At 31.6% G+C, this 13,344-nt stretch overlaps 1 protein-coding gene across 1 annotated transcript; it reads right to left on the reverse strand.

Moving 5' to 3' along the window:
• Nucleotides 1–1,154: 1,154 nt before the first annotated feature.
• LOC139846478 (uncharacterized) lies at nt 1,155–1,671 on the reverse strand. Its single transcript, XM_071835965.1, has one exon. It carries the CDS (start codon nt 1,610–1,612, stop codon nt 1,403–1,405), a length of 210 nt encoding a protein of 69 aa, XP_071692066.1. The 5' UTR covers nt 1,613–1,671; the 3' UTR covers nt 1,155–1,402.
• Nucleotides 1,672–13,344: the final 11,673 nt, after the last annotated feature.

The raw sequence follows: 13,344 nt of genomic DNA on the forward strand, positions 1-13,344 counted from the left end.
CCCATTTAAACTTCTGATTCAGGTTTTTAACATTTCTAGAAAACTGATAAATAAAAGAAAATATATCGAAAGCAGTTCAAAACGGTACGTTTTAGTGCCTACCCTTTTTTTAACATGGATATCCAACTTATTCTACGAACTGATTAATATCATGGCGACTACCTTGTTCTGGAAAACACTACTATAATTATTTTGCACATGATACAATAATATGATATGGATCAAATCCTCCCCCCCCAAAATGTACCAAACTCAACATAGATGGATCAGCTGCTATGGGAGAGAGTGCAGGTGGTGGACTATGTGAAGCTCAACCGAAGATTGGTGGAACATGGCTAGTTCCTTGTTTGAGAGGAAGGGAGTTGCTCGAGCGATGGAGGATCGATAGATTTCTTTCTTTCGATTAGTTTACGCCGATCATCCTCTCGAGGCAAATAATTTGTGATGATGGAGAAAACTTTAAATGTTAGAAATTTGTGTTCATGTGAAGTGTTGCAACACAATACATAGCGACGTACAATGTTGTAACTAGTAACACAATCTTTTACATCCATGACAATTGTTGATGTTATAACACATAAGATTTGCAAGGCTCAAGCATAGAGAAAACTAGTTATCCAACTCATAATCCGTTCGGTTTTAGCCGCTTACAAAGTTGAAAAGAAAGTACTCGTCCTCGGATAAGAAGCCAGTCATATTCGAATTTTTTTATAGTGGTAAGTGTTGTAACTTATATTATTTATAGTGCAAAGCGTTATAACTTATAACTATATTATTGTTTTTCAAAGGTTATAAAAATCGATCCGTGAAAAAAAATTCCGGCAGTAAAATACTAGTGGGGGAAAAAATCCGAAACAAAACTAGTCGAGACCGAAAAAACCGATTCTAGGAAAAAAAATCCGGAAAAACACGACCAAAATAACCGAATCCGAATCCGAATCTGGAACCGGAACCGGTCAAAAACCGGTTCTCTGCATCTATAGCTAGTTAAGTTTTATGTAATCTTGTAGTTAATGGTTACACGTTTTTTTTTTTTTTTTTTTTTTTATGAACCCAAATTGGTTATAAAGTTTTAGTTTTTTTGGGGGAAAAAGGAATGTGCCGATAATTTATTCGATGCTACACAACTGTGTAAAGGCATTTCAAAACTAATAAATAAATAAAACCTGTTCTACAACATTCATGATCCCATAGCAATAAACACTTGTACCACATGCATATAGCATATTTCAACTAAACTTACAATACCAAAAAACAGATCTATCTAGCTGTAAATACAAGAGAAAATGAAAATAAAACTTCTAGATTCCAAAAAAAAGTACGGAGTAACTAATTAGAAACATTTTATTACTAGAACATAAAGATAAAGATTACATGACATTACAGATCTGTAGGTGATTACTTAACCGGTGTAGATGTGAACATGAACAGCGAGAATAAGGATGGAATAAATAGTGAAAAAGATAAGAGTGTGAACAGCGATGGCTTTACCGTTAGTTTTCATGCTTCCAAACTCGACTTGTTTACCATTTCCGGGCAACTGAAATAGGAGTCCTGGTTGCAACAGCACGAACAGTACTACGCCTATTAGTACGGGTCCCCAATCTGCCATTTTTTATTTTAATTTTATTAAATAAAAGGGTCGCTCGGTGGAATTTAATTTAATTACTTTTGAAGGTCGGATAGAATGAATGAGGAAGAGCTTTGGTTTGGTTATACAAAGAAGTGGAGTGGTGGGACCTGATCCCTTTAAAAAGAATTTTTTTATTTTATTTTATTTTTTTATATTTTTTTTTTTTTAAAAAGTTTGGATCCGTATTTTATTTTGGATGTGCTTACTGCTTAGTTTACAAGAGTTGAAGTTTATTTTCTTTACAAGTTGAAACTATTAATACGGAGTATTGTTTAGTGGAAGTTTATTAAAATATTTATATAAGAAAAGATTTTATTGTTTGGTGGGAGTTTATTAGAAAACTTATATAAAAGAAGCTTTTAAAAATTGAAACTGGTAGTATTGTTTGGTAGGAGTTTACTAAAAAATTTATATAAGAATTTTTTTTAAATAATAAGCTACTTAGTTAATAAAATAATCTAGAAGCTTATGGTCTTATGGAGGGTGAAGTTACGTTATTACCCTTAAAGTCATTATATATCATTTAGATTTTATCGTTATATATATGTCAACTTACTTACATAATGTACATCTAGTTACCAAATACTTATAAAGCATAAACTTCAACTTCTAACAACAAAAATAAATTTCAACTTTCGGTTCTAGCTAGAAGCTCCACCTACTAGCTAGTTTCTTTCAAACATAACATTTGTAAAAAGTTTTGATAATACAAGTAAAAGTAGAGGTAGGGAAGAAAAAAATAAATCAAATCAAGTAAATTGTAACCCAATCTTAAAAACATAATTGAATTAACAAAATCCAACATAACCGCGGGTTCGATTAACATTTTCTAATTAATCAACGTTTGCGGTTCAATGAAAACTAAAACAGGTAAACGTTTTGCGTTTGTTCGATACATGGGAGTAAAGAATGTGTTAGCTATGGAAAATCGTTTGGCCGATGTTTGGATTGGGAACTTTCATCTCTTTGTTGAAGCTTCAAAGATTGATAGGGTGAAGAAACCAATTGTGGAACCTGTTAAAACGAGTCACAAGGTTAGTTCTCAACCAAAACATGTTCAGTTGAATGAACCTGTTAATGAAGTACAAAAAGAAAATTATGTGAAGTCTAGCAATTCATATGCTTCGGCCCTGAGTGGTAATAAAAATACTACTAAAAAGATTGTACTGAATGATGAAGATGTCATTAATATTGATAACAATGGTTGTGTCATCATGGCTAAAGTTAAAGATGTCGGATCGTTATATACGATTTATCAACAATGTGTAGTAGAAGGTTTTGCTGATTTTAAAGTGCAATACGTAGGAGGGTTATGGGTTTGGTTCCTTTTTGACTCTGTTGAAAGGTGCCTATTATTTAAAACAAATCCTAACATGATATCGCTTTTCACTTGCTTCAAAGAACCTTCGAGCAATTTTGTTGTTGATAAGCGTATAGTTTGGATTGAAGTTTCCGGACTTCCAACTTGTGATTGGGGCACAAAAGCTAGTAAGAAAATTGCTTCAACGTTTGGTAAGTAAGTTTGTTTTGAAGATAATAGCAAATTACCAATTTCGACTAGCAGAATTTGTATATATAACAAGACACCTATTTCTTCAGTGGTCAATGTTGTTATCAATGATAGAGAAACGGATGTGGTTGTTCATGAAGTTGGAACATGGACTTTTGATGTTGACTCCACGATGGTGATTGAGAAGAATGATGAAACTGATTCGGTGAAAGAAGATCATATGAGTATTTCATCAGAAGGTGATTCAGATGATGAACACAATTCTGAGTCAGACCATTTGAAAGAATTTGAAGGAATCAAGTTAGATTCACCATCTAAAGATTCTGTTAACATTGGTAACGAGAGTGTACATGACTCAACAGCTCAGTCTAAAGTAAAGGATCAGGTGGTTGATCAGAAGGTGAAGATTACGCATGATACTAGTAGTTCAATCTCTACTAAACCTATCGCTGGGTCAGTTAGCAGTTCTGCTCCACCAGGTTTTTCGAAAAATAAACAGGATGTTCTGAAACCGAGATGTGCTAGCTCAGTAAGTTGTCATACCCCTCTTATCATTATTAATCAAGACGCTTCTTTGGAACCGAGTGAAGATATATTCGGTATAGGTGAATTACTTGGTTATAATTTGAAAAATTGTAAGCCAAACTTGAAACGTGTTAACGATAATTTTAATCTCCAATGAAGATTTTATCTATTAATAGTTGTGGATCGTTAATGTTTGAAAAACGGAAATGGATAAAAGATTTATGTGTCAATAATAACGTTCAATTCTTGGCTATCCAAGAATCGAAATTGTCTCGTTTACATATGTTTCGTTTACGTTCTTTTTGGGGTAACCATAATTTCGATTTTGCTTTGTCGTTAGCTTGTGGCTTTTCGGGTGGCATTATTTCTTTATGGGACCCGTGTTCGTTTATTAGAAGTGATATTTGGTGCGACGATAATTATGTCATTGTTAAAGGTACTTGGTCACGTTTTAATTTAGAGGTTTTCATGGTTAACGTGTATGCTCGACAAGCCCTGGCGGATAAAGCTACGTTATGGGGTAAGATTTCAAATTTTATGTCTAATAATCCGGGTGAATATATCCTTATGGGAGATTGGAACTCGGTTAGAGATATGGATGAACGTTGTGGCTCGGTTTTTTGTCCAAATGATGCTAGAATCTTTAATGAATTTATTGACAGTAACTTGTTGATTGATATTCCGTTAGGTGGTTTGAAATACACTTGGTGTAATAAATCGGGTTCAAAGTTTAGTAAAATTGACCGTTTCTTAGTTACTAATAATAATTGTAACGTTGTGGATGACTTGAAAGGTCTTGTTCTTCCCCGGGGCTCCTCGGATCATTCTCCTCTCTTATTATTCCAAGAAAAAGTTGATTTTGGACCGACTTACTTTAAGATTTTTGACTCATGGTTTTCTCGCCCGGGTTTTGATAGTACGGTTCGTAATGCATGGGAGATAATCAAGGTTGATGTAGACTTGGATATTATCGCTAAATTGAGACTAATGAAGGGTCACTTGAAGCATTGGATTCATAATTCCCGATCTAATGAATTGAGTCGGTTAAAAGAGATTAAAGAAAAGATCATTGATCTTGACATAGTGATTGATGCGGGGATTGCTAGCCCCGAAGACATTATGTTAAGAAATTCGCTTGCTAATGAAAAAGATGACATCACAAAACTTATTGATATTGACACTATGCAAAAAGCGAGTATTAAATGGGATATTGAAGGTGACGAAAACTCGAAAATTTTTCATTCTTCTCTTAAACATAAAAGACGTTGCCAACAAATTCAGGGGGTCCTTGTTGATGGTATTTGGTATGATGATCCGAATGCTATAAAAGATAAATTTGTGGAGTTTTTTGAATCAAAATTTAATTCCTTGCATTCTGTGGAAAATTTTGGTCACATTAGTCCCAATAATATGCTTACTGTTGATGATACTAACGAGTTAGATAAAGATGTCAATGATGAGGAGATTAAAATGGCAGTTTGGAGCTGCGGTAGTTCAAAGGCTCCCGGCCCGGATGGTATGACGTTTCGTTTTATAAAACATTTTTGGGACTTATTTTGTTTCGATCTTTGCAGGGATATTAAAAGTTTTTTTTAATACTTTTATTATGCCAAGAGGTGCTAATTCAGCATTTTTTCGTTAATCCCGAAAGTGTCAAACCCGATGTTATTGACAGATTTTCGTCCCATCTCTTTGGTTGGATGTTTTTATAAAGTGGTCATGAAAATTCTAACGAAACGATTACAAGGGGTTATTAGTAAAATTATTAGCCCAGTTCAATCGGCGTTTATTGAAAGGCGACAGATTCTCGATAGTCCTCTTATGTTAAGTGAAATTATCTCGTGGTACAAACATAAAAATAAAAAGATGATGGTTTTTAAAGTGGATTTCGAAAAAGCTTATGATTCGGTCAGCTGGGATTACCTTTTTTCATGCTTTCGTCTCTCGGTTTTAGCCGAAAATGGTGTTTGTGGATAAAAGGTTGTCTTTTTTCAGCTAGGTCATCGGTCCTTGTTAACGGTAGTGTCATACCCCGTCCAAAATCTTACTAACGAATACAATAACATATGGTACCATCGCGATGAACGGACCTCTATATGCCTTGAACGACTCCATGTAATATCTTTAAAATGAGCAAATGCACAGCGGAAGATTTCTTTCATACCTGAGAATAAACATGCTTTCAAATGTCAACCAAAAGGTTGGTGAGTTCATAGGTTTATCTTAAAACAATAAAATTCGTCATTTTGATAGACCACAAAATTTAAATGCTGCATGGTACAAATGGGCCCGAATCCTATACACACCTGTAATGTACATGCTATATCTTTTAAATACAGTACATCTTTCTCGTGTACGAAACCATTTTCATAAATCATAGTAACCGTACACATATCTTGTGCACAAAAAATAACATACACATAACCTGTGTATAAAATCATTCTCTCGATATATAACATTCACATCAACAGGTGGCAATTATCATGTCCACATAATTCAATAGTGGCAATTATCATGTCCACATAATTCAATGGTGGCAATTATCATGTCCACATAATTCAATGGTGGCAATTATCATGTCCACATAATTCAATAATAATCCGCAGAACTTCTGTCTGCACAATAATTCATTCGAGGAATGTTTTGCTTGTGTCTATCTCGTCAAACATTTATAAAAGCATTTCATGTATTCGCAGTTCAAAATATATTTCAAAAACATTTAATAAAGCAGTTGTAAAAACAGCGCATGCATTCTCAGTCCCAAAAATGTAAAGAGTAAAAGGGAGCAAATGAAACTCACCATACTGTATTTTGTAGTAAAAATACATATGACTAAATTGAATAATGCAGGGTTGGTCTCGGATTCACGAACCTATATCATTTATGTATAGATTAACACATATAATCACATAATTCCTTCAATATAATATTTATGTATATTAAGTGTTGTAGTTATATAAACATATATACTTTATTTATTTATATCTTTGGTTATATTTTATATACGGTTATTTTGTAAAATAATCAATCTTCATACATATATATATATATATATATATATATATATATATATATATATATATATATATATATATATATATATATATATATATATATATATTTGTAATTGGTATTATATCAAAAATCATTAATTTGTTATATGTAAATATTTATATAAATAATCTTAATATATATAATTAGATGTATTTTGATAGTTGTAAATAATATACTCTTATAAACTATTCATTTGTTATATTAATATTGTTAATATGAAAGTAATAATGATACTAATAATAATCTAAATGATAATTTTAATAATAATACGAATTTTGATAAGAATAATAATAATAATAATAATAATAATAATAATAATAATAATAATAATAATAATAATAATAATAATAATAATAATAGTAATAATAATAATAATAAAAATAATGATTTTTCTAATAATGATAATAATAATGTTATTAACAATAATAATACTTATAATAATAATAATGATAATAAAGATAATAATACTTAATATTTAATACTTAATAATAATAATAATAATAATAATAATAATAATAATAATAATAATAATAATAATAATAATAATAATAATAATAATAATAATAATAATAATAATAACAATAATAATAATAGTAATGATAATAAAAGTAATAATAATGATATTGAAATTACTACCTTTGAAGAATAAGTTCCCAAAATAAAAATGACCATGCCCACACTCGAACCCGCAATCTCTCGATTACACCCAACACCTCAAACCATCTAATCTGTTTTCCTTTTTCTGTTTTAATTCCATAACTAATTAATATAACCCGTAAATAATCGAGACCCATGTAACAAGCCCAACTACTTTATTCCAAGCCCAACTAAATTTTAATTCCTCTCGGCCCAATAGGAATAAAACTGATTTGCAAAACCCAAACGTAATTCGCTGGAAAAAAAATGTGGTTTGTTTTTGGTAACTTGCGACAACAGTAGAAGTACAAAGACTTCATCATCTTCGTTGTATATCTATTTTCCTGTTTATCGTCTTCCTTGTACATCTTCTCCTAAAACTCATTTACCATTTTTTTTATCACCATAAACGTTTCATTATCAATTTCGTTTTCTAACATAACATTTTCGTGATCATTATCATTGCTAAACCATCTTGATCATTACTATGATCATGACCTAATATCATTCTTATCGACATAATATCTTCATACCATCATTATTATAACATCCTTACGACCTATCATCATTGTCATCGCCTTTTATACTGTCATCATCATTCATGTACCTATTTTAATTGAAACCGAAAAATCCCAGCAGCAGCAAAAGCAACCCGTCAGTCAGAAAGAATGGGCCTTCGGTATATATATATATATTTTTTTATTCAATTAAGACCTTATTATCTGGATCATGAATATAATGATCATTACCGCTACTTCCTTAAATCACGGATCAACATCAATCCAACATCTATCCTATTTTTGTCTGTCAAGAATCCTCCACTTGATTATATAAAAAGAACTACATAAAAGCTAAAAGAAAACCAAGACTTCCCTTTTGTCTCCCACTTGCTATATTAAAAAAAAATACTGTATATATATTATAATCAAATTGGCACTTTAGACTTATACCTTTCTTATCATTTTCCTTCTTGTTTCTTTACGTGATCACAAAAATAATAGAGGTAGTAGCGAGCTGTAGCCGAATAATAGAAGTAGTGATCAAAAGTGGTGGTTCTTGCTTTGGTGTTCGTGGTTAGCAGTTGGGATAGAAACAGAAACAAACGAATAGCAGGAAGGCATGGGATTAGACTGTCATGGTGTTTGTTTCACGAAGGAAAACAGGAAAAACTATGGTGTAGGGGTCGATGGTGGTGATGGTTCTTGGCTTCGTTCTCGGACAGGATGATTAACATTGGTGGTGGTTGTGGTTCGTGATCCAGAAACGTAGAGAGGGAGACCGTTTTGGGTTTGAAACTTAATTGGGACAGAAAAGGAATGCAGAAATAGGTTAGCAGCAGGGTTGAATGTTTTGTGTTAGTGTTCGAATATGAAACAACAAAGAGAAAAAAAAATATAACTAGTACCCGTTGAGGGTGGTGATGCGTGTGGTTGTAGCTACGAACCCAGGAAGAATAACAAGATGATGAAAGGTGGTCATGGTGGCTCGCTTGTGGGTTTTCCATGTATAATATAGATTGGGGTGGTTCCGAATGGTGGTGATTTTTTGTTAGTAATGAAAAATAGAAGTGGGTTCTATAGGTGATATTATGGTGATCATCGATGACGGTTTATTGTAGTTGCATTAAGAAGGTGAGTGTGATGATTAGGTTATGAAATAAAAAATGGGTTGTCTAAGGAGAAGAACGGTGATATAGGTGGTTACATAAACGTATAACTTATCTATCTCCATTACATAAGAGTCAATATATTATATAGAATAGATAGGTGATGGACAGCCACAGTATCTTTGATCAATCATTCACAATTCGTGTAACAAACTTCAACAAAGAACAAGAAAAGGAATCTAAGCACAGTAACATCCAAAACTTTGATAGCAATGTAAAACGAATTTCAATTTCCTTATCTGACTTTATGTTTACTTGATAATTAATAATTATAAATATATTAATAATAATAATATAATAATAATTATAATTAAATCATTCAAACGTGTGAATTCTTAGCCGTCGTCTACTATTCCTTTCACGGACTGGATTTCTTACTCCGTTGCCCAACAGTGAAGGGTAAAAGTCTACATAAAAATCCCACTTTTTAGGATAGTGTTTATATATATATATATATATATATATATATATATATATATATATATATATATATATATATATATATATATATATATATATATAATGGTCTTAACCCTTTGTATAACTAGTCATAAAAATTTGGTCTGCTACTTAGTTTTAGTTCCAAGTAATATGTACGGAGTGTTATAATTCACACCAACAAAGTAAAAATATCTTTAACAAATCTATAATTTACGTAATCTATTAACAGATTAAATCTTATTTTAAATCTTCATAAATTCGTATTAGATCTATATGAACACTAACGAAAGGTCAACCGAGTATTACAATTAATTAATAAATATATTCTATAAACTTTTATATCTATATATGGATTCATTTTGAATACTGAATTTTATTATATCTTATATTATTTTACAAATTTAATTCTAACAACTAAACAATATGATATTTCAAATTATATTTTCGAATCAATATATATATTTATATTTTTAAATATATATATATATATATATATATATCTATTTACATATAGTTGTTCGTGAATCGTCGAGAAGAGTCGAAAGGTAAATGCATCTATGAAGACAGTTTAAAAAATTTTAAGACTCCACATTACAGACTTTGCTTATCGTGTCGAATTCATATAAAGATTCAAGTTTAAATTTGGTCGGAAATTTCCGGGTCACTACAGTACCTACCCGTTAAAGAAATTTCGTCCCGAAATTTGAGTGAGGTCATCATGGCTAACAATAAAAAAATGTTTTCATGACGAATATGAGTTAATACATAGGGTTTTATCATCATTGAGTAATATGGATAAGACCATTTGATTTTGTGAAGAGTACAAGTGAAGCTATCTCCAAAGAGTGAAATGAGTATGTATAGATTCGTTTTAACTTATGACGTAGTTATGATTGATTTCCGGAATTCATGGGATTTAAAGAAAATCCTTGTAATAAGATTTGGTTCCTCGGCGATTAAGGAAATTAGGATCTTCTTTGATTAAATGCAATAATCTGTTTTGATTGTTCTGTCTGATATTTCACTATAAATCCACCCCCCGTCGTTTCCTTACAACTCACACCTTCTATTCTTTCTCCCTCAATTCATACCTTAAAGCATTTGTCAATATGCTCCATCCCGTTCTGATCCTTGATATGCTCTTAACTTTCATATCTGTCATTCTTCTCTTTTATCTACCACCGGAAGAATCTATTTACTTCTACTATACTCTTGGGTTTATAGTGTTTCTAGTTCTCCCGTGTCTTTATATTGCTATATGCACTGACATATGCGGTTTAAAATTTCTGGGTGGTCGTTGGGTTTTATATCTTCCCTTATATTTCGATGTCCCTGCTTCTGTCTTCTATAATCATTGTCATCCACAGTTAATGCTCTCTCCTATTTGCTGCGATTTATACTCCAATTTCTATTTCGGAGCTTCATTCTTTCGTTTCCTCTTCCCATCCTCAAATCAAGCGAATCATGGTCCAGAATTTGTAGATATGAAGTTTTGGATGAACATAGTTAATGTTTTAAGAAGGGAATCGTAATGGCACGATCTTGATTTGGTAAATTACCAGAATATTCAGAAAGATAGAACTATCAAAAAGATATGTTCTTAATATGTTTGGAGATTGGTTAAAATGTAAGAGTCGTGTAACACGGCACATGATGATGGTACTAAGAATCATCACGTTCCATTAGAAACTCAGCATGAATTACTGTAATATAATCACGTTGATCAAGTGTCATTATATTATACTAACTCATGCATCAGTTCCAACACTACTTCAAAACATTCATATTTTAAATTCGAAGGTTCGCAGAATATAGAAACTAAAACAGTTTCCTTTTTATGATATAATACGGATAGCGCAGAGAGATAATTAATATCGAACGAGAATATTTATGAAGATATCTTCAGAAATATTGAGGATATTAATAAAGATAGATACGATGATATCTTAGAATTTCTAATATCGATGAATGATGAAGAAAATTTGTCCGTAAAGATTTAGAGTCAGGAGAAAGGTATTCGTTAATGACTTCGGAAGATACTGAATCATTTGGATTCCTTGAAGGCAGGTTTAGTATTTGTGATTTGTCCACATTCTCCTTCATAATTTCGCATAATCCCCTTTTTGGTACTAAATTTTCTATTGAGCGTTTCCAACCTTCCATTCCTTTTTATCAAACTTTTGGCCGTTTAGACCATCTACAATTCTGTTGTTTCCTCTGCATTTAATGCTACCATAACTGAATCGTCGGTTGTCAATCCGAGGTGGTTTCAAATGAATTGTGTTTTTAGATGATTAAACTCTGATGGTAATATGGTGGAATATAAAAGGTTCATCGGTAACGATAAAAGAGCACACATATATATCAAGGTTATAATAAGACTAATCCAAATGAATGTCAAAGTTGACTTGCTGGAGCTGTGAAAAAATTGGCTAATTTGGAAAGGGATTGCAAAGTTGTTTTCAGTAATAACAACGCCAATGGAGCTAGCTCAGATACGTGTTAAACGTTTACTCAGGTTCCGAGTGTTTTTCAGGTGCATAGCTATCTGCATCAATCTTTTCTTCCTTAGATGAGATGCAGTTGGTTCATTCTCTTGATTGAGGTGTTTTCAAGAATCATGAAATGTTTGAACGCAGATTGTAATCGTCAAGATACAAATGAGGTTTAAGATGAAAATCAAGTGGCAAACTCGAAGAATTGTTTAGTTTCATATGTTATAAACAATATTTTAATTCATTTTAATTGTCCAATATTATTAGTCCACAGTCGATAGTCCACAGTTGACAGTCCAATAATTCATATATAGTTTAGTATACAATATTCGAATTAATTAATACGTATCGTGACCCGTATACATCTCAGACTCGATCACAACTCAAACTATATATATTATTATAGAATCAACCTCAACCCTGTATAGCTAACTCCCGCATTACTGCATATAGAGTGTCTATGGTTATTCCAAATAATATATATAGATGGGTCGATATGATATGTCAAAACCTTGTATACATGTCCCGATATTTAAAGTGCGTAAAATAAATAACAAAAATTAAATGACGTTAAATAAAATTTGCGATAATTAAATTGCGATAAATAAGATGCGATAAATAAAATGTAATCAGTTAGCTAGGAACAGTTAGCTAGGAACTGTTAGCGTGGATTCTTAACAAAATTTCAATTAGTTAATTTGTTTGTTTCTAACAAATTTTATTTTGTCCACTGTGTTCTTCATTATGCCACTTGTTGGATTCTGATAGATCAAAATACAAATATGAAATTGAATGAAAATAGTTATTCTGCGGTGAATAGATACGTATAACGGTGGATGTAAGTAGAATGGTAAATGACTGTTGAATCAGATTCGAAGAATGTACAATGTAACTTATTAATGTGAAATCTAAATATTCCTCGGGTATTACCTACCAGTTAAAATATTTTCACCATTAACAGTTTGTACGAAAGAATTTTTAATTACAATCTTTATGAAAATATACTTACATATATATTTCCTTCAGATGTAATCATAGATTTAATGAGTTAATATAATATTAATCTCATTTGATTTACCGTTAGAACAAGAATATATAATCTCTAAAAATTAGAGATTACATAATCGCCATGTCGAACGGAGATAAATGATGTAGAACGATACGTAGAACGATTATTATACTCGAGGTACAGAATGAGATGTTGAGGCATGAATTGTTGATGGTACTTGTGATGTTACTGATGGTACTGTTGGTGCTGCTGAAGCTGGTAAATTTTGCGCCATATTCTCCAAATTGATTACTCGAGCGCGAAGTTCGTTGACTTCTTCTATTACACCGGGATGATTGTCGGTCGGAACGAGCGGATGAATAAGGTTTAGAATTT

The sequence above is a fragment of the Rutidosis leptorrhynchoides genome, chromosome 5, assembly GCF_046630445.1.
Source record: "Rutidosis leptorrhynchoides isolate AG116_Rl617_1_P2 chromosome 5, CSIRO_AGI_Rlap_v1, whole genome shotgun sequence".
NCBI classification, from domain to species: domain Eukaryota; kingdom Viridiplantae; phylum Streptophyta; class Magnoliopsida; order Asterales; family Asteraceae; genus Rutidosis; species Rutidosis leptorrhynchoides.

Coding starts and splice junctions, on each gene's coding strand:
- LOC139846478 (XM_071835965.1), bottom strand. CDS start 1,612: ATGGCAGATTGGGGACCCGTACTAATAGGCGTAGTACTGTTCGTGCTG.